Source organism: Canis lupus, chromosome 26 (genome assembly GCF_048164855.1).
Source record: "Canis lupus baileyi chromosome 26, mCanLup2.hap1, whole genome shotgun sequence".
Taxonomy (NCBI): domain Eukaryota; kingdom Metazoa; phylum Chordata; class Mammalia; order Carnivora; family Canidae; genus Canis; species Canis lupus.
Genome location: NC_132863.1, coordinates 8,680,001 through 8,702,548, shown reverse-complemented (window position 1 = coordinate 8,702,548; position 22,548 = coordinate 8,680,001). Strand labels below are relative to the sequence as shown.

The 22,548-nt window shown below is 39.8% G+C and overlaps 1 protein-coding gene across 18 annotated transcripts in view; it reads right to left on the bottom strand.

Annotated features, from left to right (window-relative positions):
- The window catches only part of KIF16B (kinesin family member 16B), a 315,045-nt gene that overhangs the window by 31,954 nt on the left and 260,543 nt on the right, over window positions 1–22,548 (bottom strand). For 15 of the 18 annotated variants that reach the window (XR_012018188.1, XR_012018181.1, XR_012018183.1 and 12 more), the window contains one exon: window positions 16,007–16,090. The exons of 1 other annotated variant lie outside the window; for it this stretch is intronic. Coding sequence is in view for 5 of the 17 variants with exons in the window: in XM_072800003.1 (XP_072656104.1) it covers window positions 16,007–16,090 (84 nt within the window). In the remaining 12 variants the exon portion in view is untranslated. Of the gene's footprint in view, window positions 1–5,476; window positions 5,591–16,006; window positions 16,091–22,548 lie in introns of those variants that run through there. 2 more of the 18 variants (XM_072800006.1, XR_012018193.1) reach the window with 2 other exon arrangements.

The following is a 22,548-nucleotide window of genomic DNA, read 5'->3' as shown; positions in this document are numbered from 1 at the left end:
TGCCCCACATCTTAGCTAATATCGGCTGGGCTGGACTGTGGCATCTCTGCAGGAGCGAGCCAGAATGGCTGCCATCATGAAGGGAACAGGGCTATGCTGCAGTCATTTCCAGGAACTCCTGTGTTTTCTGTTTTCACAAGAATGGATTTTTATTTTATTCTATTACAGTGCTTCTATATATCTATACACAATATTGAGTTATATCTATAATTGACATCTCTCTATATATCTATATCTCATTTCTATATTATACCTATACCTATAACTATATCTGCATAATATAATCTATAATTAAATCTACGTAACTATGTCTTATATCATGGTTTACTTTCTTATTTTATAATAATACCTTATTGTATGAGAAATTTCCTGCTCCAATGAATCCTAACAAGATCGTGACTGCATTTAAAACAATACAGAGGGCGCTAAATGACAATGTGGTCACCTGGCAGTGCCAGGAAGGATTAAGAACCTCATGGTGGGCCCACTCTTTTATTTACATGGAGGAGGATGTATACAGTGGGGCAAGAGAAAAACAGCCTCTGGCAGAAGGGAGCAAGTGTAACTCAACAGACGGGGGGCGGGGGGATACTAGCAGAAATTAACAATATAAACATGTCACTACTATATACACAATTCAAAATGGTCACTAATTCCAAAACAACTTTTAAAAATACATTTTATTTATTTGAGAGAGGGAGAGTGAAAGAGAGAACACGAACATGAGTGGGGGACAGGAGAGGGGAAAGGGAGAAGCAGGTTCCAGGTTGAGCAAGGAGCCCGATGCGGGGCTCAATCCCAGGACCCTGAGATCTTAACATAGTTAGGATCATCTTAACATTAACCTAACATGATCCCAGGATCATAACCTGAGCTTCGCAAAGGCATATGCTTAACAACTGAGCTGCCCAGGAACCACCCCTCAAACAATTTTAATAACATGGGCATTATCAGAAGGTGATCAATGTTTTCTCGACCATCAACATCTCCTCTCAGGTATGGCTAATCTTTTCCCTACTTTTAGCCGTATTTCTAGCTGAAGCCTCCCCCTGGGGCCTGGAGCTAATTAAGTGTTCCAGCTTAAAAGACCTTTCCTTCTCCCCCATGTTGTGCCACAGCATGATTGTGAGCTGTAAGGGGTGGCAGATGAGAAAATATGAAAATGGTATTTAATTAGGCAGAGTAAACAATAAGGTCAATAGCAACTTGAAGCTGACATCTATCTCCGAACAAGCAGGCAAGCTACCTCCAGGTATGGGCGACAGAGAAGGGAGCTTATGCTGCAGGCTCCTGGGGTCCATTCCACTTGTAGTATCTACCTCTGTTTCAGAGGCAATGAGACATTTGATAAAAGAAAACAAATAGCGATACCTCACTGTATCTAGGAAGAGAGTAGGAAAAACCCTCCAGCTGTTTAGCACTGCAATGTTCAGGCTTCATTTCATTTTGCTTTTAAAAGTAACCAGGGAAATGAAAAATGTTCTATAGTGAACTCCACGAGCAGGGTGTGCACGGCTTGTAAGCCTGACATCTTGAGTTGTGCTGCATCACTTTCATCTGATGCTATCAACAAACAGGACAGAGTTGGAGAATCTCTTAGGTATTTGTCAAGCCCCAAACACTTTGTAAATGAGCAAGGGCGGGTGGAGAGATGACAGATGTTACTGATTTACTGCTAGGATGGATGGCACATGAAGCGGGATTATAGTTGGGGTTAATATTAGAATATCAAAAGCCCCACAAATGGAAAAATGACCAGTGCAGCTGTATCTGGGGTGATCAGAACGGTTTCTGTCACAGTTAATCTTATGCATCAACTAGACTGGGTCATGGGGTGCCCAGATATTTAGTCAAACATTGTGGTTTGTCCGTGAGAGTGTTTTGGGGGTGAGAGTAACACTGGAGTCAACAGGCTAAGTGAAGCAGACACTGTCCTCCCTAATGTGAGTAGCATCAGTCAATCAGTGGAAGGCCTGCACAGAACCAAAATAATGGACCCTCCCATAAGTTCAAGGAACTCTGGCCTGACCACACTGAGCTGAGACATTGGTCTTTTCTTGCCAGTGGCGGTGAATGGAAAGATCAGCACTTTGTGGGTTTCAAGAGTGCTGGATTTCTGAATGGAATTTATACTATCAGTTCTCAGGGTGCTCAGGCCTTTGGGCTCAGACTGGACCACACCATTGGCTCTCCCCAATTTCCACCTTGCTAACTGCAGATGTGGGGATTCCTCAGCCTCTATTATTGTGTGAGCCACTCCTTATAAGAAATCTCTTTATACACACACACACACACACACACATACACCCCAATGGCTCTGTTTCTCTGGAGAACCCCAACTACTCCTGTTTCCAAACTCCAAATTAATGAAGTAGTAAAAAACCAAAACACTATTTTGATACCATGAATTACATGCAGAAATGTAAAGTTCACAAATTAATTAATTATTTTAAAGATTTTATTTATCTGATGGAGAGAGCAAGCAAGCACAAGCAGGGGGAATGGCAGAGGGGAGAGGGAGAAGGTGGCTTCCCACTGAGGAGGGAGGGAGCCTGACATGGGACTCAATGCCAGGACCCTGGGATCATGACCTGAGCTGAAGGCAGATGCTTAACCAACTGAGCAACCCAGGTGCCCCCCCAAATATATTTAATACCAGATTTCACTGTGAAGATTGAGGTCCAGGTCTTGGGCCTCAATGTTGTGTTGATACACAACATTCATTACCACCCCCAACTTGCATTCAATGGAGTAACAAGCCATGATGATTCCACCTCCTGTGTATCTATCCATCCACTTTTCTCCACAAGTGCCATCACCTTGTCCCTCAGGCCACAGTCTTAACTTACTGGAAGACAGCAACAGCCTGGTCATTACCCTTCCTCCTTCCTATTTCCCCTGCTCCTACTCACTCATCCCTCCACTCCTCCACTTAAAACACTCCACTGGCTCCTCACTGTCCACTAGATCAGGTCCAAAGTCATGGAGATGGCTTTGGGATCTGGTTTTTCCTTCCCTGTCTACCCCTACCATTCTCACCTTTTGTAGGTTCCACCTTCATTCAGCTCAATCAAAATATATTGGAACAAAGTCAGAAAATCTGTATTTTTTCAAGATAATTTCAAAGGTTAGTCATCCAGGTTTTGGAACCACTGCTTTGAAAATCATGTCCTTTGGGAACTGCAAAGGTAGCTTGTGACTATCCCTGTCATTGTAACAGTGGCCTGTAATTACTTGTTGAGTTGTCCTTGTTCTGACAGAATTAAGAGTTCTTTGAAGACAGGAACCATAGACTGACACATGCAGGACAACTGAGGCATGGGAAGTAGTCCTGAGCATGGGCAATGACTGTCATTGTCAGTGTACTGCTTTCATAAAAACTAAAGATTTTAAGTGACCACCAGACATGCTTCCTATGAGATGAGATGGGAAGGACAATACTATCTATATAGTGTTTTTGCCAACTTAAAAACAAAAAAAATCAAACCTAAACTAGATCAAGCCTCTCGATCTAACTACTGATTTTCAGAATATGCAGGATTAGAGGAGCTTGTTCAATGACACCATGAGAATGCCATTAGCAAAACCCAAAATGTACTAATTCAATGGATAAATGGTACGGTTTCATTGATAACAGATGGTGAGATAAAAAAGAGAGAAGGAGGGCAGCCCGGGTGGCTCAGCGGTTTAGCGCCACCTTCAGCCCAGGGCGTGATCCTGGAGACCCGAGATCGAGTCCTGCATCAGGCTCCTTGCATGGAACCTGCTTCTCCCTCTGCCTGTGTCTCTGCCTCTCTCTCTCATGAATAAATAAAATCTTTAAGAAAAAAAAAGAGGGAAGGAAAAGCTTTATATTATTAAACACTTTAGAGGCACATCAACCAATGCCATGTGTGGATATAGTATGAGTTTTGATTTATCTATTGGGAAAAAAACCCTCAAGAGAAAACTGGTATGGCCTGAACATTGGTTATTTATTTTTAAGAGACTGGCTAATTTTTAGAGGGTGTGTGTGTGTGTGTGTGTGTGCATGCGTGTGATAATGATTATATTTTAAAAAACAGTGTCAAAGTGAAAAGATATTCAACACTGCTCATCCTTAGGGATATACAAATCAAAACCATGATAAGATACCACCTCACACACACACACACACAAAAGATACCACCTCACATCTGTCAGAATGGCTAAAATTAACAACACAAGAAACAACAGGTGTCGAGGATGTAGAAAAACAGGAACTCTCTTGTACTATTTGTGGGAATGCAAACTAGTACAGTCTCTCTGGAAAACAGTATGGAGGTTCCTCAAAAAGTTAAAAATAGAACTATCCTACGATCCAGTAATTGCACTACTAGGTACTTACCCAAAGGGTATAAAAATACTGATTCAAAGGGGTACATGGAACCCAATGTTTATAGCAGCATTATCAACAATAGTCAAACTATGGGAAGAGCCCAGATATCCACCGACAGATGAATGGGTAAAGATGATGTGTGTGGGGGTGTGTGTGAGTACACACACATATATACATATGTCGATATATATATATACGCACACACACACGTGTATATATATGTATGTATATATATGAATATTACTCAGCCATCAAAAAGAATGAAATCTTGCCATTTGCAATCATGTGGAAAGAATGAGAAAGTATTATGCTAAGTAAGTCTGTCACAGAAAGACAATTACCATATGATTTCACTCATGTAGAATTTAGGAAGAAAAATGGATAAACACACGGGAAGGGAGAAAAAAAGAGAGGGAAGCAAACCATATGAAACTCTTAATGACAAAGAACAAACAGAATTAATGGAGGGATGTGGGTGGGGGATGGGCATTAAGGTGGACACTTGTTATGACGAATGCTGGGTGTTTTATGTAAGTGATGAATCACTAAGTTTTCCTGAAATCCAATATTATGCTATATGTTAACTAACTAGAATTTAAATAAAAATTTGAGGAAAAAAATAAAAAACACTGTGTCTTGCTTTTTAAGAGGTACATTCCTAAAATACTTATGGATAAAACATATAATGTGTGGTATTTGATTTAAATTAAGAGTGTATGTGTGCAATGCCATGCCTAGGGGTACAAATGAAACAAAACTGTACACACGTTAATGAAGTGCTGAAGCTGGGTGATATGGGAGAGCACAGTGAGGTTCATCACATTATGCTTTTTGGTTTTGTAAATATTGTCATGAGAAATAAAGTAAAAAAGGAGGTAGAATAGGTCACTGATTTCTAAATCATGGTATTTCAGTTTCTTTAATGTGTCAATGTTTGTCAAGTTGGAGCCGGTTGCATAAACCTTCACAGAGCAGAAATAAGCAAATGTTAATAGGACTGCATTCTTTGATACCAAGAATTCTTTGAACACCTGATATTAACAAACACAAAACTCTTAGGTAAAGCCAGTTCCTCTTCTGAACCAGAATGGGTTGTAAAGAATTGCCAAAGAAAATTACCAAGGAGGACTGGGGCCTTGTTCTTCAATAAAGATGTTCTCTTCTTTTCCATGGGAATTCTAGCCACATTTTGGTGCTAAAATGAATGTGCTCATGTCCTTCTGGCTCTTCACACTAAGTTGATAGAATGAAGGGACATTTAGTTTTAGTACAGTAGAAAGTTAAGAGGTAGAGGAAAGGGCAACCCATATTGAGGCTGGTTTTTTTTTTTTATTTTTATTTTTTAAGTGACACTTGAAGAAAAACTCTTTACAAATTATACTATGTAATTAAATGTAGGTCATTTAGAATATCCTAAGTGATACCACAAGAAAGAAGAGCACAGGTCCTCTGAACCGAGTATCAATGTGAAAAAGTCTTTGTAGTAATATATGAAAATTATACGGGGGAAAGGATCTTTGCAACTATTTGTCAATTACACAAGTATTCCAAGTGGCCTTTAGCTTTCAATTACAAGAGATTTCCCTCTTTGTTTCTGTGCTGAAATGACTTAATTTGCAAAGATTGTCCACTGGATGGGCATCTTTTTAATTTGCAGACTCTGAAAAGCACTGATTCATATATATATATATATATATATATATATATATATATATATACATGGACATCTACTCTGAGTTTTTAAAGAAAGCATAAATAAAAATCGGGCTTGGTAAAGATAGATAAAAGTGACTTTCAAGTTTCAGAGTAATGAGTGAGCCAATCATAATGGAAAATAAATTATCATTTGCTTTAAAGTGGATAAAATACATATAAAATACTATTTTTTTAGAGTATGATAACCTTTAACAATAGTTTTTCATTCTCTTAAGAAAAATGTATAATATGTCAAATCCACTCACCAACCCATCCATTCATTCTTCTTCCCTCTTTTTGTTTAGCAAAGCAATAAAGGTACAATGGAAAAATAAGATGGAGGGAGGATTGAAGTGAAAGAGGAAGGAAGAGAAAAAAGAATGAAAAGATGGAGATTATAAATGGATGATGTCATTGCATCATTTTAAATTTTTTGCCATTATTAAAATTCCACACCCGAGTGTAACATTTGTTATAAAGCAATGAACTGACAATGATACATCATTACCCAAAGTTCATAGATTACATGAGGGTTCACTCTTGGTGTTGTATCATACAGAGTTGTTTTACTGCCCTAAAAATCTGTGTTCCATCCCCCTCATCCCTCCCTTCCCAAGCCCTGTTAACCACTGATCCTTCTATTGTCTCCATAGTTTTGCCTTTTTCAAATGTCATATAGTTAGAATCATACAGCATATAGTCTTTCCAGGTAGGCTTTTTTCACTTAGTAATAGATATTTAAGGTTCCCCCAAATCTATTCATGGCTTGATCCCTGGTCTCTTTTTAATGCTGGTCTCTTTTTAATGCTGGTCTCTATTTAACTCTCTGGATTATCCATTCATTTACTGAAGGACAACTTGGTTGCTTCCAAGTTTTGGCAATTAATTAATAAAGCTGCTATAAACATTTACATATAAGTTTTTGTGTGGACGTAATTTTTCATCTCATTTGGGCAAGCCACAAGGAGGGCAACTGATGAATTGAAAGAGTGTCTTTAGTTTTATAAGAAACTTTCACAGTGTCTTCCAAAGTGGCTGTATCATTTTGCATTCCCACCAGCAATGAATGAGAGTACCTATCGCTCCACATCCTCATCAACATTTGATGTCCTTAGTGTTTAAGATTTTGATCATTTTAATGGGTGTGGAGAGGTATCTCATTGTTATTTTAATTTGCAATTCCCTAATGACATGATGTTGATGAACATCTTTTTTATAAATTTACTTGCCACCTGTATGTCTTCTTTGTTAGGTGTCTGTTCAGGTCTTTGCCCATTGTTTTGTTTTGTTTTGTTTTGTTTTGTTTTCTTTTCTTTTCAAGATTTAACTGGTTATTCAACAGACATTTATTGAGATTCTATTAAGGGTCGGGTACTGTTCAAGGCACTAAGGAAACAAATACACAAGAAGGCTAGAATCCCTATCTTCACTGAACTTACCTTCTAGTAAAATATAAAACACTTAAACCAACAAATAAAAATTCCTTCCAACTACTGCTGTTGTGACCAAGAAACTACCAGGGGATCTGGTGGGGATTAATAGGGTAGGGCTGCTTCAACTTGGGGGAGGTCTTTCTGAGGAGAAGATATCTGAGCTGAAGGATGTGCTCCAAGCTCAGAGGTAGGTCAGCTGACTTAAATCACAGTCAATAAGGAAACAGAGATTGTGATTGCCAGCTTAGAGTTTTATATTACAAGCATAATTGACAATAATTTTTCCACTTTTCTTGTGCTTTGAGTCCCTTTGTTGTCAGCCATCACCCCATATAGGATGCCATAGTGGATGGGGCAGGAAGGAAGTTGAGGAAAGGGAAAAAAAATGTCAGGAGAGTAAAACTGTTTGAAGGCAATATGGAGGTACTTCCTTTCCCCCTCCATGTCTCCATGTGGATTTGGAAGTTATTATTCCTCTGGGAAACATCTGTTTTAATTTTGGTTTCTTAAACCAATGACTGTTCATGGAAACCAAAGTGGGACTCTCCTTCCAGTTGGAGACTCATACTCTTTGATGTGACCATGAAGCACCAACTTACATTGACACCATAAGATTTTTGTTGTATAAAATGACTTCTTGACAAGCAGTTTGCCTCTAAAGTTCATTCTTTCTCATACTTCCTTCTCTCCATGTTATGGCATGACTTACTCCCAGTATGTATGGTTTCTCATGTAATTGCAATAACTCTAAGAGTAGATATTAGTTCTGCCTAACTGAAGTACAGAGAGGGAAGAAACTTGCCAAGTTCACACAGAAACTGGTGTATCATGGAGATGGGACCAAGCCCAGGTCTGACTCTAGAATCTTCCACATTATTCCAATACTGCTGAGTTTTCTATCTCCCTTCTGAATCTTAGCCCCAGGTTCACAGTATTTTTATTTCTTCTGACTCCACGAAGCACCATGATGGAACAGCTGCCAAACTAGCTCAATACCCTCTAACACACCGACAGCCACTTATCCCGCTTCAAAACTGCTTTGCTACTGATGATGGTGGTAATGTACTAATAACAAAAAACAGTTAATGTGAATAACCAGATAACCAGATGGGAAAAAAAATCATTAATGAGAAGAAAATAGTCCTTAGTGTAAAGCATTTCTTAAATCTCTGCCTATGTTTGATAATTGTTCTACCATTATCCATTTTGTAAGATCAGCAGAATGTAGATGGAAAAGATGTTAAATTACCCATAGAATTGCTAGATATCTTTAAGATAGCTAAATGAGTGACATATCTTAAGGATTTTTACCTCCTGAAATTTACTTTGGAAGCTGAAAGGGCTCAACTTAGAAAATTGGGTCTAAACCCAATGATTCTATTGTTAGAAATTTAAGGTTTGAAGCTAACATAAAACTAAAGTAGGGCAGCCCGGGTGGCTCAGTGGCTTAGCGCCTGCCTTCAGCCCAGGGTGTGATCCTGGAGACCTGGGATTGAGTCCCACATCAGGCTTCCTGCATGGAGCTTGCTTCTCCCTCTGCCTGTGTCTCTGCCACTCTTTCTCTCTGTGTCTCTCATGAATAAATAAATAAAATCTTAAAAAAAAAAAAAAAACTAAAGTAGGTTGAGGCCCTGTTGTTAGAAAAACCAGACTGTTTATGTTGCAGGCACCATAAGCCAGAAAAGTGACTCTTGGCAGTGGGGGGGGGGGGGGGGGGGCAGTAGTGGTGGCATCAATACTGACAACCATCACTAATACCCATATTTGGTAGATAAGACATTTGAACTATTAAGACTTTTTTTTTTAAAACAACTCTTCATTTACTGCACTATTTCCATTAGAAAGGAAAATGCCTATAAACTCTGGGCATCCCTTTATTGCTAGAAAAAGACAGAAGAGATGAGAAGAGAGGAGAAGAGAAGAGGAGAGGAGAGGAGAGGAGAGGAGAGGAGAGGAGAGGAGAGGAGAGGGAAGAGGTGAGGGGAGAGGGGAGGGGAGGAGAGAGGAGATACATCAGGTGTTAGGAGATACATCAGGTGTCAGCTGGGGACCCCACAGTGAGCAGTCTTATACTCAGTGATAGGGAGATATGCAAAGAGAACTGATGAACTGGGAATAAAAGCTATGGAAATGTAGAGGACATGAGCTCATTTCATAATGATTCTATGCCTTTTACCTTTTTACAATGGATAATAGCTTGGCCATGATGGAATGGTCCGAAAACATTTCTAGCTTTCACATTATAATTTTAGAGGTTGAAAGAAAGGCTGATATTAGAGCAAGAGACTCTTGGTATCTGCCAGGTGTCACCATGAATAAGGATATTCCCATAATGTCAGTGGCTCTGCCCCCAGATGCTGATTTTGCCAGTACATGTGACAAACTGAGATACTCCTATTGTTACACGTTATGGCTGCTGGTGGGGGTGCTCTTTTGTCCTTCTCTGGCTCTTCAGCACATCTAAAACATGCTCCATTACTGTTGTCATGGTCACTACCACTGCCATTACTATTGGCTTCACTGTTATTACTGCACCAGCCAGCAGTCTGGAGTGTTCTCTGTACCAGAATCCATGCTATGTGCATGATCCCCTTCAACCCTAAGGTCAATTCAAGGGAGGTGGTGCTCTTATTTATCCTCATTTTGCAGATAAGGAAGCAGAAGTAGTGACATTAAAAAACCTCAAAGGGGCAGATGACCTGACCCAAGGACCACACATTTTATATCCTTAATCAGGCCCTAGCTTATGAGATAAAAATGGGGAAGAGGGAAAGAAGTAGCCTTGGGTTTGCTGCATGTTCTTGGTACTTTCAAGAAAACTTCCTAGAAATCTCTCAGGTTCCTACTTCCAAAAGTGGCTGTATTATTCTTGAAAGCTTTATCGTTTTAGAGGATTTCACTTGTTTTCATTAATTACAGATTACTCCTTGAAATGACAGACTTTTAACATGATTAGCAGAAACATCTCCAAGTAGATGATAATGTTCCCTGAAATTAGTAACCAAAAATGCACCTCTCACCAATCAACAAAAGCAAAACAAAAAATTCATTAATTTGGGGCTAATGTGGATAGATTTTCTGATATTCATTGAATAATTCAATGAATCTGTGAGGCATGTGTAGTAATATCAAAGGAGGTTAAGTATTCAGTGAGATGTCAATATTGCTGCTGTCAAGTCACTTAAGAGCACAAAAGGGAAGATGTGAGACAAACACATCATTTGGTACAAACCAAACAATGACAGGAGTCTTAACAGAAGTGGAGGTGAGGTTTCCTGGACATTATAGAACTGTACTGCTCAAGATGTGCTCTGTGTTTTAGACACTTATATTGCAGTTTAACAGAGTATTTTCATGTCTACTGAATCAATGTGTAGTAAAAAAGAAGGGAGGATGTAGTGGGGCTCTTGGGGGGGCACAGTCAGTTAAGTGTCCGACACTTGGTTTCAGCTCAGGTCATGATCTCAGAGTAATGAGATCCAGTCCCACAACAAGGAGTCTGCTTGATATTCTCTCTCCCTCCCCCTTTCTCTCTCAAATAAATAAGTAAATCTTAAAAAAAAAAAGAACTCTGCTTGCATTTTGTATGACCTATTTAATTTTTTCATTTCATGTTTCTAGTAATTCTCATTCATTTTGCAAAAGTGCTGATAAATGATCAACTGTAAATAACTGGTTCTTTACCACTGAAGCCTGAGAAGTGGTATATTCTAGAGCGATGTTTAAGGCCTAGTGTCAATAAGTATCATACCACATTTTACTTATTAGAACTCAATCTGACATTCATTTGGATATACATATCCATACATTACCGTTTTTTATATATAATACCTGCATATACTATTTAAAGTCACAAAAATCTCTTTAAAGATATTCTGAGTTTATACTCTGGTAATTCAAATAGGAAATAAATCTGCATAAGAATAATGTGACATCAGGCTAAAGATATGCTTTAAAAACACACAAGCCATAACCAATTGAGATTCAGAACCTTTGATGAGCCATGAAGTGAATATTTAAAAATCAACAATTAATGATGAGCATTTTTTCTTAAATGAAAAAAGACAAGGTTATAATGAAAGACCATTCCTATCGCCAAGGCCAACTAAAAGATGACGTAAAAAGAGATGAGGAACACTGTTGTTCCAGAAATTTTTCAGCTGTAGAATACTGCTTGGCACAGAGTAGGTAGGTGCTCAATAACTGCTGAATGAAAAAAAAAAAGGTATTTAATAATATATAACCAAGCAGTGGATCTTAGTTATTAACATTGGGATATAATGCTGGAAGATGTTTCCTTAAAGGAAAAGACATTTTTTTATGGGAAGACCCAATTCTGTTCTAAACTTAGAGCATGCAGATTCTTAAGAGAGCGGCTTGCTCTGAAAGATGCTCCAGTATGAGCTGAGGCTTTGTCAGTGACTAGGTGTAAGACCTTCTTTATCCTCCTCCTCAGGACTTGATTTCTTTGCCTATACAACGGAGATAATAGAGCTCACTTCACAAGCTAACTGGGAGGAGTAGATGACATGTTATACAAGCATTTCACTCATGCCTGGTACTTATTAAGCACCTAAGAAATGGGAAATAGCAGTAGTATTATGTGGAAGCATGTGATGCTGTCAATTTTGCACCATTCTGACCTACAACAATGGCAGTTTCTTATGTTTTGACTTAATATTAATGGTATCTGGCTTCAAATACAGTAAAAAGAACCTTTCTGCTAAAAATAATTCATCAGGCAGAGATTGATGTATTCGTTTCCTGTCACCTCCACTATTGTATCTGCCAACGTATGTCTCCTGGGCTGCTGTCCAAGTTACAAGAAGGGATGTATGAGCCTGGGAAGCATGTCACACGTGTTGCTATCAGAATCCTCTGACTGCCTAAGGGGAGGGTCTGCCTATGACATGCATACCTACACTGCTCTGGTTCCTTCAGGGCCATAAGGGAAGCCAGAGGGAGATCCTTCCATCTTACAAACCCTCAAAGATTCTATGGCTCTTTGTGAGCCAAAGTGCTGGGCGGCTTTCTCGAGCATGAGATGCTGGCCCTGCAACTTTGTGTGGGTGGAGCACATACAAAGTTTATCAGTGAGAGATATCACTGGACACTATATTTCTACCCCTCCATTCACCATCATCATCTTCTTACTCGCTTCTGCCTTGTATGGGGCAGTATAAGCAATGCTACAAGCCCCAGGCTCCCACATTCATACCACTACCACCACCATACACATTGCTAATATACCTCTTTTCCAAAACATCCCAGGACATTTAGAAATTCTTGTTACTACCCCTCATTTTACAAATAATTATTGTAACAGGATATATAATGTGGTGATAAATATAGTTTCTTTCTATGTCTTTAATATGAAAATATTTTATATTTTCTATCAACAGACTCTGAACACTATCAATGTTGATAGATGTAAATAAACACAAGGCCCAAATCATGGAAATATTTTAATAGAAAGGCAGATTCAAAACCCACTGAATGTCTGCTTAATACACTGCTTTATACAGCCTACTTAGGGTAAGGAGGTTTATAAAGTTGCATTTCTAGATTTAAAAAATTGTCAGACAATTCCTTTTGAGCGAACACTATGTATACCAGTGTGTACTAGCTCAAATGTGGCCTACTAAAATCCATTTTTCTGTATATGTTTATGTACTTAGTTTTATCTCTAGGTAAAGTTTCATATAGGAATTTAAAATATACGCTCTTGGACATAAATGTCTTATTTCTCTTTATATTCTATATAATATGTATAGTGAATTAAATTCAACAGGAAACTCAGGGAAAGTAATTATGTTAATCTTCACATGAAAATACACTAAATCAAATGGTGACTTCTGATGTCAGATGAAAAAAAAAATAGTCACCCAGCATAATACCCTCCAGTTCCATCCACGTCAAAGCAAATGGTGGGTATTATGCTGAGTGAAATAAGTTAATTGGAGAAGGACAAACATTATATGGTCTCATTCATTTGGGAAATATAAAAAATAGTGAAAGGGAATAAAGGGGAAAGGAGAAAAAATAAGTGGGAAATATCAGAAAGGGAGACAGAACATGAAAGACTCCTAACTCTGGGAAACGAACTAGGGGTGGTGGAAGGGGAGGTGGGCAGGGGTGGGGGTGAATGGGTGACAGGCACTGAGGGGGGCACTTGACGGGATGAGCACTGGGTGTTATTCTGTATGTTGACAAATCGAACACCAATAAAAAATAAATTTATTAAAAAAATAGTCACAATAGTCATGGGAAATTAACTCAAGAATCTCAGATTAATTTTTCCATTAAAGTGAAATTAAATCACACTCACTCTTGAAAAGGACGTGATATTCTAAGATTTAACCATCATGTTAGGAGAAATACATTTAATTTAAAACTAAGGGCTTATTTCCACAAGGTGTGGGATCCATTCTTCAAAGGCTATCACCGCCAGCCCAGGTGGCTCAGCGGTTTAGCGCCGCCTTCAGCCCAGGGCCTGATCCTGGAGACCCGGGATCGAGTCCCACGTGAGGCTCCCTGCATGGAGCCTGCTTCTCCCTCCGCCTGTGTTTCTGCCTCTCTCCTCTCTCTCTCTCTCTCTCTGTATCTCTCATTAATAAATAAATAAAATTAATAAAAAAAGAATAAAGGCTATCGCCACATGTAGATAACAGTCATGGGCAATGGAAGGGGTCCTTGTATAAGCAGAGACGTTAACACAGAACTCTGTTCAACAGTTGCTGGGTTTAGTCGGGCTAAATTATTAGGGGTGAGAGACTGAAAGAACAAACATGGGTCCACCTAAATACCAGGAATGAAAGAGGATCCTGTGCTGGGCTCTGACCCTGAAAGCTGGAATGGAAAGAGAAGAGTCACCAAGGACAGAGCTCACAAATGCACAGTACACAGGATGCCCAATCTGTTGTGGCAAAGCTGGGTGTCATGTGAATTTAAATGGAGCCCTGCGAAGCTAGGGATGACAACAGTGTATTTCCTATTGGTTTATAAACTTATTTTTACATACTATCGTCCTCCACGTTTCAATTAAAGGTAAGTCTAGGTAGCTGAGGTAGGTAAAGGGTAGGTAAAGAAAACCATTACCAGTTCTATTCTTATTTTTACATTTTTTGTATGATACAATCAAACCTCTCAGAGACCTTAATTGAGCAGGCTCACCATGATAATCTTTCCCTTGAAGGCAAATTCTTCAGTTGAAGGCAAATTCTTCAGTTGGGTATCAGGGTCATGCAAACTCATAGAATGATTTTTAGAAACCTGCCATGACTCATTCAAGGCTCAGACTTTGTAGATCTAGGACATCTTCAAACACCTAGCTCTTATAGTAGAACTCAAATGCCAGTAAGGATGGCTACCGCATGAAACTCTTCTTTCTTCAGAGCAGTTCTATATGAGGATCTCAAAACTCTAAACTGCCCCTCGTGGACCACAATCTCCTAATTTTTAATTTCTCTCTGTTTTCCACTTCTCCCCCTCTTTTGCTCTCACTGGACCCTCCACCCTCTGGATGTTTCCCTAATCCTTGGTTCCTTGGCATTAGGTGGACCCCATGGGCAGCCACTTCAAACTGGCTGTCACTAAGAATAAGAATAACTCCTAATTTTTATGTAGTACTTCATGATTCATGATTCAGAAAGGGCTCTCTTGGGCCTACTCTTACCTGAGTTCACTTGCAATAGGTCTTATTATTATTATTAATTATTATTATTATTATTATTTTTGGTATTATTCTTTTTAAAGAAGGAGCAAAGAGGACTTTGAGAGGGCCCATGAAAGCTTGCTGACATGAGACTGCAGCCAGTTGTTAGTAATTTTATCCTACCTACCTTGGTGGCAAGAGATACAACCCAGGGCACCCATGACTATGTGCCTTAGCACACAGACTCAACCTCATTAGCATCAGATTCCAACCAAATAAGCAAGTCTATCTTGAAAAGAAATGCAAATCATATAAAGCAGTCAACAATGCGTACTGGCAGTGAGGCACTCCGAAAAACAACAGTTGTGTTGAACCAAAGTTCTATATGTAACTGGCTTAGAAGATTAAAATAAGTCAAACAAAACCTAACCATGACTAAAATAGGGATGTGTCTTTTTGCTTCCAATTCTCTCAAAAAAGTAACAATAATGCAGTACTATATATCTTCAGTTAATTAATTCAAGGTTTTTTTGTAGCAAGCTTTTGTACCTCATTCTGTATTACAGACCATCTGTCTCTGTGAATAGTTAGTTCTCCCCCACAGACTGCTTCCTAACCCTTAGAATAAATGTTATCTCCTTCAAAGCCAGAAAAATGTTCTGTTAGACCAGAGGGGGGGGATGAGGACTTACATTTCAAATAAACAGATACTGTTATTATCATCTACACCACCCCCACCTCTGGTGTTAATGAAGCAGCACTTTCACACCCCTAACAAGACCCATGGTGTTCATGACAGAACAGTTCTCACTGGTCAATCAGATGGCCAAATTTCTACCTAGAGAAAGAAAAGCTTAGTTCTATTACCTCTAAGTGACTTCGCCTCTCAGCAATCACACGTTCATCCTTGTTTCCAAATAGTTTCTTTGGAGGGAACTCAAGGGTAGCAAGCTGAAATACATATTTTATAAGAGATGTATTAATATTACACTTTTGATCCTTGGGTTTTTATTAATCTATTATTTGGAGTCTCTATCATGGGGTAAAGGGAAGAAGTTGGAAGTTTAAAGATGGTAGGTCCTCCCTTGCTTTGTCACCAACCGACTGTGTGACCTTGAACAGACAGGGCAAGATTCCACAACAGTCAAATGAGAAGGAGGGATGGGAACTCAAAGGAAGAGCAGGTCTGAGTCTCATTTCATCTCAGACAACATATTACACTCTTTGTCAGATGGCACTTCACAAGTTTTATTTGTTAAAACACAAGTTTCTTCTTTTAGTCCCCTTCTTATACTAGAATTCAATTATTTTGTGCTGAGATAAGAATTTGAAAACTTAACTTGCACACTACCCGAGCATTTTGTAAAATAGTTCTGAGACCATTGTTCAGGTTCTTTAAACATTCTATATTGCCTTTTTTATAGCTACTGTTACAAATGAAGAATTGCTGTGTGAAAAGAGGACCTCTCCTTGAATCTTTTCACCTTGTTTCGTAGAGAATAAAGGTTCAGAATTTGTTTTTAGCCAGGTCTTGGGATTTCATAGTTATTTTCTTTGTGCTTCTCTTCTTGGAGGTATTAAAATCGTAATAAAAAGATAAGTTTTATTATAGACTAGGAGGCAAGAAAGAACTCTATAATCTGGTGGGAACCTGCCCAGCCAGTGCTGCTCTGGTTGAATGAATGCTGAGCAGCAATAATTGCTGGTGTTGATGAAATTCACTACTTCCTGCCTTCCTCACCTTGTCAGGTTCAGACAATTTGAGAAGCCAAGAAAAAATTACCAAGAAAAAATTAACAACATTTCTTCCACAGTACAAGTCATACAATATGCCACAAAAGCCCTATTTTATACATATGTAAATCTCTTATTTGATTTAAATTTTATTACCAAAGGAATCAAAAATTAAGAAGTAGCATCTTTCTATGTGTGTGTGTGTGTGTGTGTATATATATACACACACACACATACAGATATGTACACACAGGGCTTTAAAAACTTAATACTATAGTATAAGAATAGACATAAAGTGCACATATCGTAAGTGAACAACGTGATGAATTTTCAGCACCTCAACACACTGTAACCACCAGCCAGATCAAGAAAGAGAACATGCCCAGCACCCAGGAACCCACCAAGCACTACCAGTCATGCCCTCTTGCCTTCTACAAAGGTTGACTAGCCTGATTTCCAACAAGTGCAACTCAGCATTGCCTATTTTTGAACTTTCTGTAAATAGTATCATGCAGCATGAACTCCTTTGTATCTGCCTTCACCACGCTACCTCACGTTTGTGAGATTCATTCACGTTGCTGTGTGTACCAATAGCTTGATCTTTCTTGTGGCTGTATACTATTCCATTATATGAACATTCCACCATTTATTTTTTCAACTGTCTCTTGTTATATGGGGCTTTTGGTTTCTAGTTTTTGGCCATTTGGAATTGTGCTGTTACGAACATTATTCTCTAAAGGCATTCCAATGAGCATATGCAGGGATTTCTGCTGGTCAGAGTCTTAGGAATAAAAATGCTGGGTTACAGGATATGAAAGTGTTCAGCTATATTTGATATTATCAGATGGTTTTCCAAAGTGGTTTAACTACCTGACACTCCCATCAGCAGTGACTGAGAGAGATCCAGTTGCTTCAGATTCTCACCCACATCTGGTGCTGTGGTATTGCATCTTCGCAATTCTGGTAGGTATGCAGTAATTTCTACTGTGGTTCAAGTTTGCATTTTTCTAATGAGGAATGATGTTGGAGCATCCCTTCACATGCTCATTGACCATCTGGGCAGTCATTTTTGGGAATTGTCTGTTCAACTCTTTTGGTCATTTTTTTTTAGGTATCTTTTTCTTATCAAAAGTAATTCTTCCTTTTTACTCTCTTTAAGGTATCTTTGATGACTTTATGGTCCTTTTTTAAAGTTAATTGCAGTTGGACAAATGTTTACTGCCTTCACACTCTAGCATTCTTCTCTACCAAAGCTGAGAAAACTTGGGGTGGATGAGGTGTGGCACCTCTCCTCCTTCTGTTAACAGGTTCTAATTCTGTTGCTGACACTGGGAGCTTTAGAGTCAGTTCAAGGTAAAGTTAAAGACAATGGACACTGATTTAAGACAGACCAAGTCTGAATCTTGGCCTTACTGCTATCTAGCTGCCCAGTCAGGTTTCTCTCAGCCTAAATATTCTCTGCTGAAAAGAAGGCAATGATACTAAACTTCACCAGGTTTCTGTGAAGATTTAATGGAATAACAACAAATGGACCTTAGCTAGTGTTCTTATTTGTTAGAGATATGCTCATTACTAAGAAAGCATCATGCCATTTGGTCCTGGGCTCTCTCTCCATCTCTGCATTGGTGATGTGATTTCAAGGAGCAAAAAGTTTTCTGGAACTCTGGCCTCACTGGCACAAGCACACTTCTTGTATGTTGCAGTTTAGAGGAGACAGGTACAACAGAGCTCGTCTTTTGAACTTCATCCAGCCCTGATTTTATCTTGTACAAGTGTGTTTCCCACCCCCCCAACGCGGTGATGCCAAAACCTTGGCAGGCATGCTTTCACAGTTGGTTTTGTCATTTTCTTATATGGCTGATGAAGTGATGTGGTTTCTGTCAGGGGAAATTTATAGTCACACTTGCATGCTCAATCAGAAATGGCTCACAAAGAGGACTTTAGGCAGCTGAACCAGGTGGGGAGTGAGCATTTAAATATCCCTGTCATCAATAGGAATACTCTAGGTGAAGGATAACATTTTCTGCTGTTAATATCCACCCCGCGAAATAAGCAGGTATAAATTATGGGTCATACTGTTGTTCAGATTTTTAGGAAGAAAAGGGCACCTGTTAACAACTTTCAGACATATAATCAGAGGACTATCATATTCAACCATTTAAACTTTTGAGACAAGGAAACACAGTTCCAGACTCAGAAGGGAGGGTGCCAATCACACTTTGCTCTTCCTACTCTCCGCTGGGTGTCCCAGGCCAGTGATACAGAGAAATGGAGACCTAGGTAGGCAGGCAGGGCTATGATTCTTGCCTGGCTGTGGCATGGTCTTTGGGATCCTAGGCATGTACCTGTCCTTCCCCTTACCTGGGCCTGCTTCCTCACTGTGAAACAGGAAACAATCATCTTTTAGCTGTAGAATATGAATATTATTTGCTTTTAAGGTAGTCTTGACGAGTGGGTGGGTGAGGAACTAGGACTCAACATAGGCTGAGGGAAACCTGGCAATCTGAGAGGCACTCAGACTGCATACCTCATCAACCTCATTAAATTCCTGTTGACAACTGGATTGCATTCCTGCCCAGGTGTTCAATTCCACAGCCCTACCCTGGCCAGGTCTGACAGTGTCTATTGCCAGGGCTAAGCAAGGAAAGGATAACTTGCTTCTGGAAACAAACAATCCTGCCCAAAACAAAGATGAGGAGGAGCCAGATTCCTCATGTGTGAAATGAGGAAAGTATTGGTATCTGCGTCACGGGGTTGCTGCAATAATACATTAAGATAATGCCATAAACCACTTAGCACAACCCCTGACACCTGGTAAATGGCAGTGTAGCATAAAGGTTCCCATTTCTCAAGGGGCCTTCACTACATGAGTTCTCATCCTCATGGCAACCTGTGAGGAAGGAAGGGATTTCCATCCCAATAGGTCAGAATAAAATTGAGTTGCAGAAAGTTGATCAATCCAAGATCATGCAGTGGGGACAAGCCAAGCTGGGAAACAATCCCAGGAAACTCTCAGTTCAGCTTTTCCCCCCAGGGAAAAAGTTGCACCCCCCAGGTTCTTGGTTTTGGACTCCTCCAGAGGGCTGAACTTGTAAAGTTGATTCCTGCCCCAGACTTGCCAAAGGAGACTCTCTGGGATGGAGCCCAGGAACTTAAACTTTATAAAGATAAGGAACCTACATCTTATATACATTAGGAAACTGAAGTGCAGTGACCACTTTTCATCAAGTGTGGGCCTGGGACAGAATTCACAGTCTGACTCTAGAGCAGCAATCAGAGACTTCCTGGAGGAGGTGGCAGCATTTGACAATGTGGGTCTCAAAAGGAAGAGAGGGTACAAAGGGGGAGGGTACAGCACAAATTATGGCTTAGAGTGGGAAGGGCCAGGCAACAGCTGTTCAGGATTGCTCATGCTCCCAAATCCCCAGGGAGCCACCACTGCAGCCTTTCCCTAAAAGTCCAGGAATAGACACTTCTGAGCCAATCTGAGCTTTTGGGAGAGGAGCCTGCCATGCTGTTGCCTCCGACAAGCAGGGCAGCAGTCAATGCTTTTTTTCTTAAAACAGTAATGTTATAAAAATCCCTAGAAGAGTTTAGGAACCTGGAATAGAGAAGAGGCTCAACTTACTCTCTCTCCAAGTACAAAGTGACTACTGCCTCATTTATTTTAAAACAGACAGCAAAAGCAATCCTCCGTAGATTTCATTTCTGGACTGTGAATTACTTAAATGGTTCGAATATTTTTTAAAAAAGGATGATTTACCAAGAGCAACAGCACCACTGGTCAGGATAGATAAAGTACTTGGAGAGCCAAAAGAAGCAAACAAAGAAATGGACAAGAAAGAAACAAAAAAAAAGAGAAACTCTTCCATTTTGCTGAAAGTGTTGCTCTGTGAAAAGTATTATTTCCAACAAATTAAGAATACAAGAAAGGATTAAAATGGGGGTGATTCCAAGCTGTCCCTGACTTTTCCACTCATGTCTGAAATACATCAGCATATTTTGTTTGCCTGCATGGTTTTTTTCATTTTAAACAGAAATTTTTAAATAAGATAAATTATATTATCTGGGCATTTTCATTTCTTCTCAGGTTCTTTATATTGACAAATTTTCATTTTTATAGTCTCATTTTTTAATCTAGCAGATGGTCTAGATTTGATTTCCATGAGAAACACCGTCAGGAACAGTGAATGGCAATCTGTAGGTGGAGGAGAGAGTCCTCTTTGATTTCCTTTGTAACCTATGACAAAGGAAATACAGTGTCCTACATTTCTCAAAATCACAGTTGCTTAAGTCCTATGTTCCTTACAATAACTAAATTCTAGAGGGACTCAGGTAAATAGTTCTGATTCATATACAAATTGCCAATATATTGGGATTCAGTAACAAGGGAGAAATAATTTTCTTTCTATAAGATTTCATTTTTGTGAAGAACAAGTACCCTCATTTTTCCCTTTTAACTTTCACAGAGAGAGTGTCTCATGGTGAAAAGTATGATTCTAACAAAAATAATCTTTCTACAACCCATACAATGTAAGAAAACAGTTCTGGTTAAAGTCGGTGGGGCTCATCTCCTTCAAAAGTACCAGAAAGAACAAAAGAGATGAAAAGGGAATACTTTGTCTCCAAACCAATAAACTGCCACAGCCCCCAATGCAGGCCAGGTGGACTCAGGGAAAGCACTGTGGGGCTGCCATGGGCCTCCCTTGCTTCACATAGACTACTGGCACCATGAGCGATCCCACCAATGCAAACATCCAAACTCTGAGGTATTCCATTACACTGTGATTAGAGAGACTATATCTAGGAACAAGGAAAAGTGGGGGAAGAGGACACCTGCAGCAAAAAGGAAGGTGGGTAGGAGCTGTGGGGGGGGAAGAATGTGGAAAAGCTCACAGCGTTAGAGGGAAGAAAGGTCTAAGGGCCAGCATTTGACTCTACAATGACCCCACAGCCCTCCTAAACACCAGAAAATATGAGAACATGTATCTCAAAGGGAAAGAAAAAACCGGTGGAAAGAAATTCAGAAATATTTCAGGCAGCAGTTTAGGCAAGTAGTAGGTTGCTGCCTTCATCATCCCCAATATTTGTCCCCTCCTTGCCCTCCAGTGATACACTGGTGTTTCCCTCAACAATTAGTCCACTTAACTTAAAGATGAGAAATAAGGGGAGCCTGGGTGGCTGAGGTCATGATCCTAGGGTCCTGGGATGGAACCTGGCATTGAGCTCCCTTCTCAGCATGGAGTCAGCTTCTCCCTTTCCCTTTGTCCCCACTCCCCCCTCCCCACTTGTTCTTTCTCAAATAAATAAAATCTTTTTTTTAAAGATTTTATTTATTTATTCATAGACACAGAGAGAGAGAGAGAGAGAGAGAGAGAGGCAGAGACACAGGTGGAGGGAGAGGGAGAAGCAGGCTCCATGCAGGGAGCCCGACGCGGGACTCGATCCCGGGCCTCCAGGATCACACCCCAGGCTGCAGGCGGCACCAAACCGCTGCGCCACGGGGGCTGCCCAATAAAATCTTTTTTATTAAGAAAAGGACAAACAATTAGGAGCACCTGGGTGGCTTACTCAGGTTGAGCACCCAACTCTTGATTTGGGCTCAGGTCATGATCTCCGGGGTGGGACTGAGCCCCATGTCAGGCTCCTTGCTCAGCACAGAGTCTGCTTCAGAT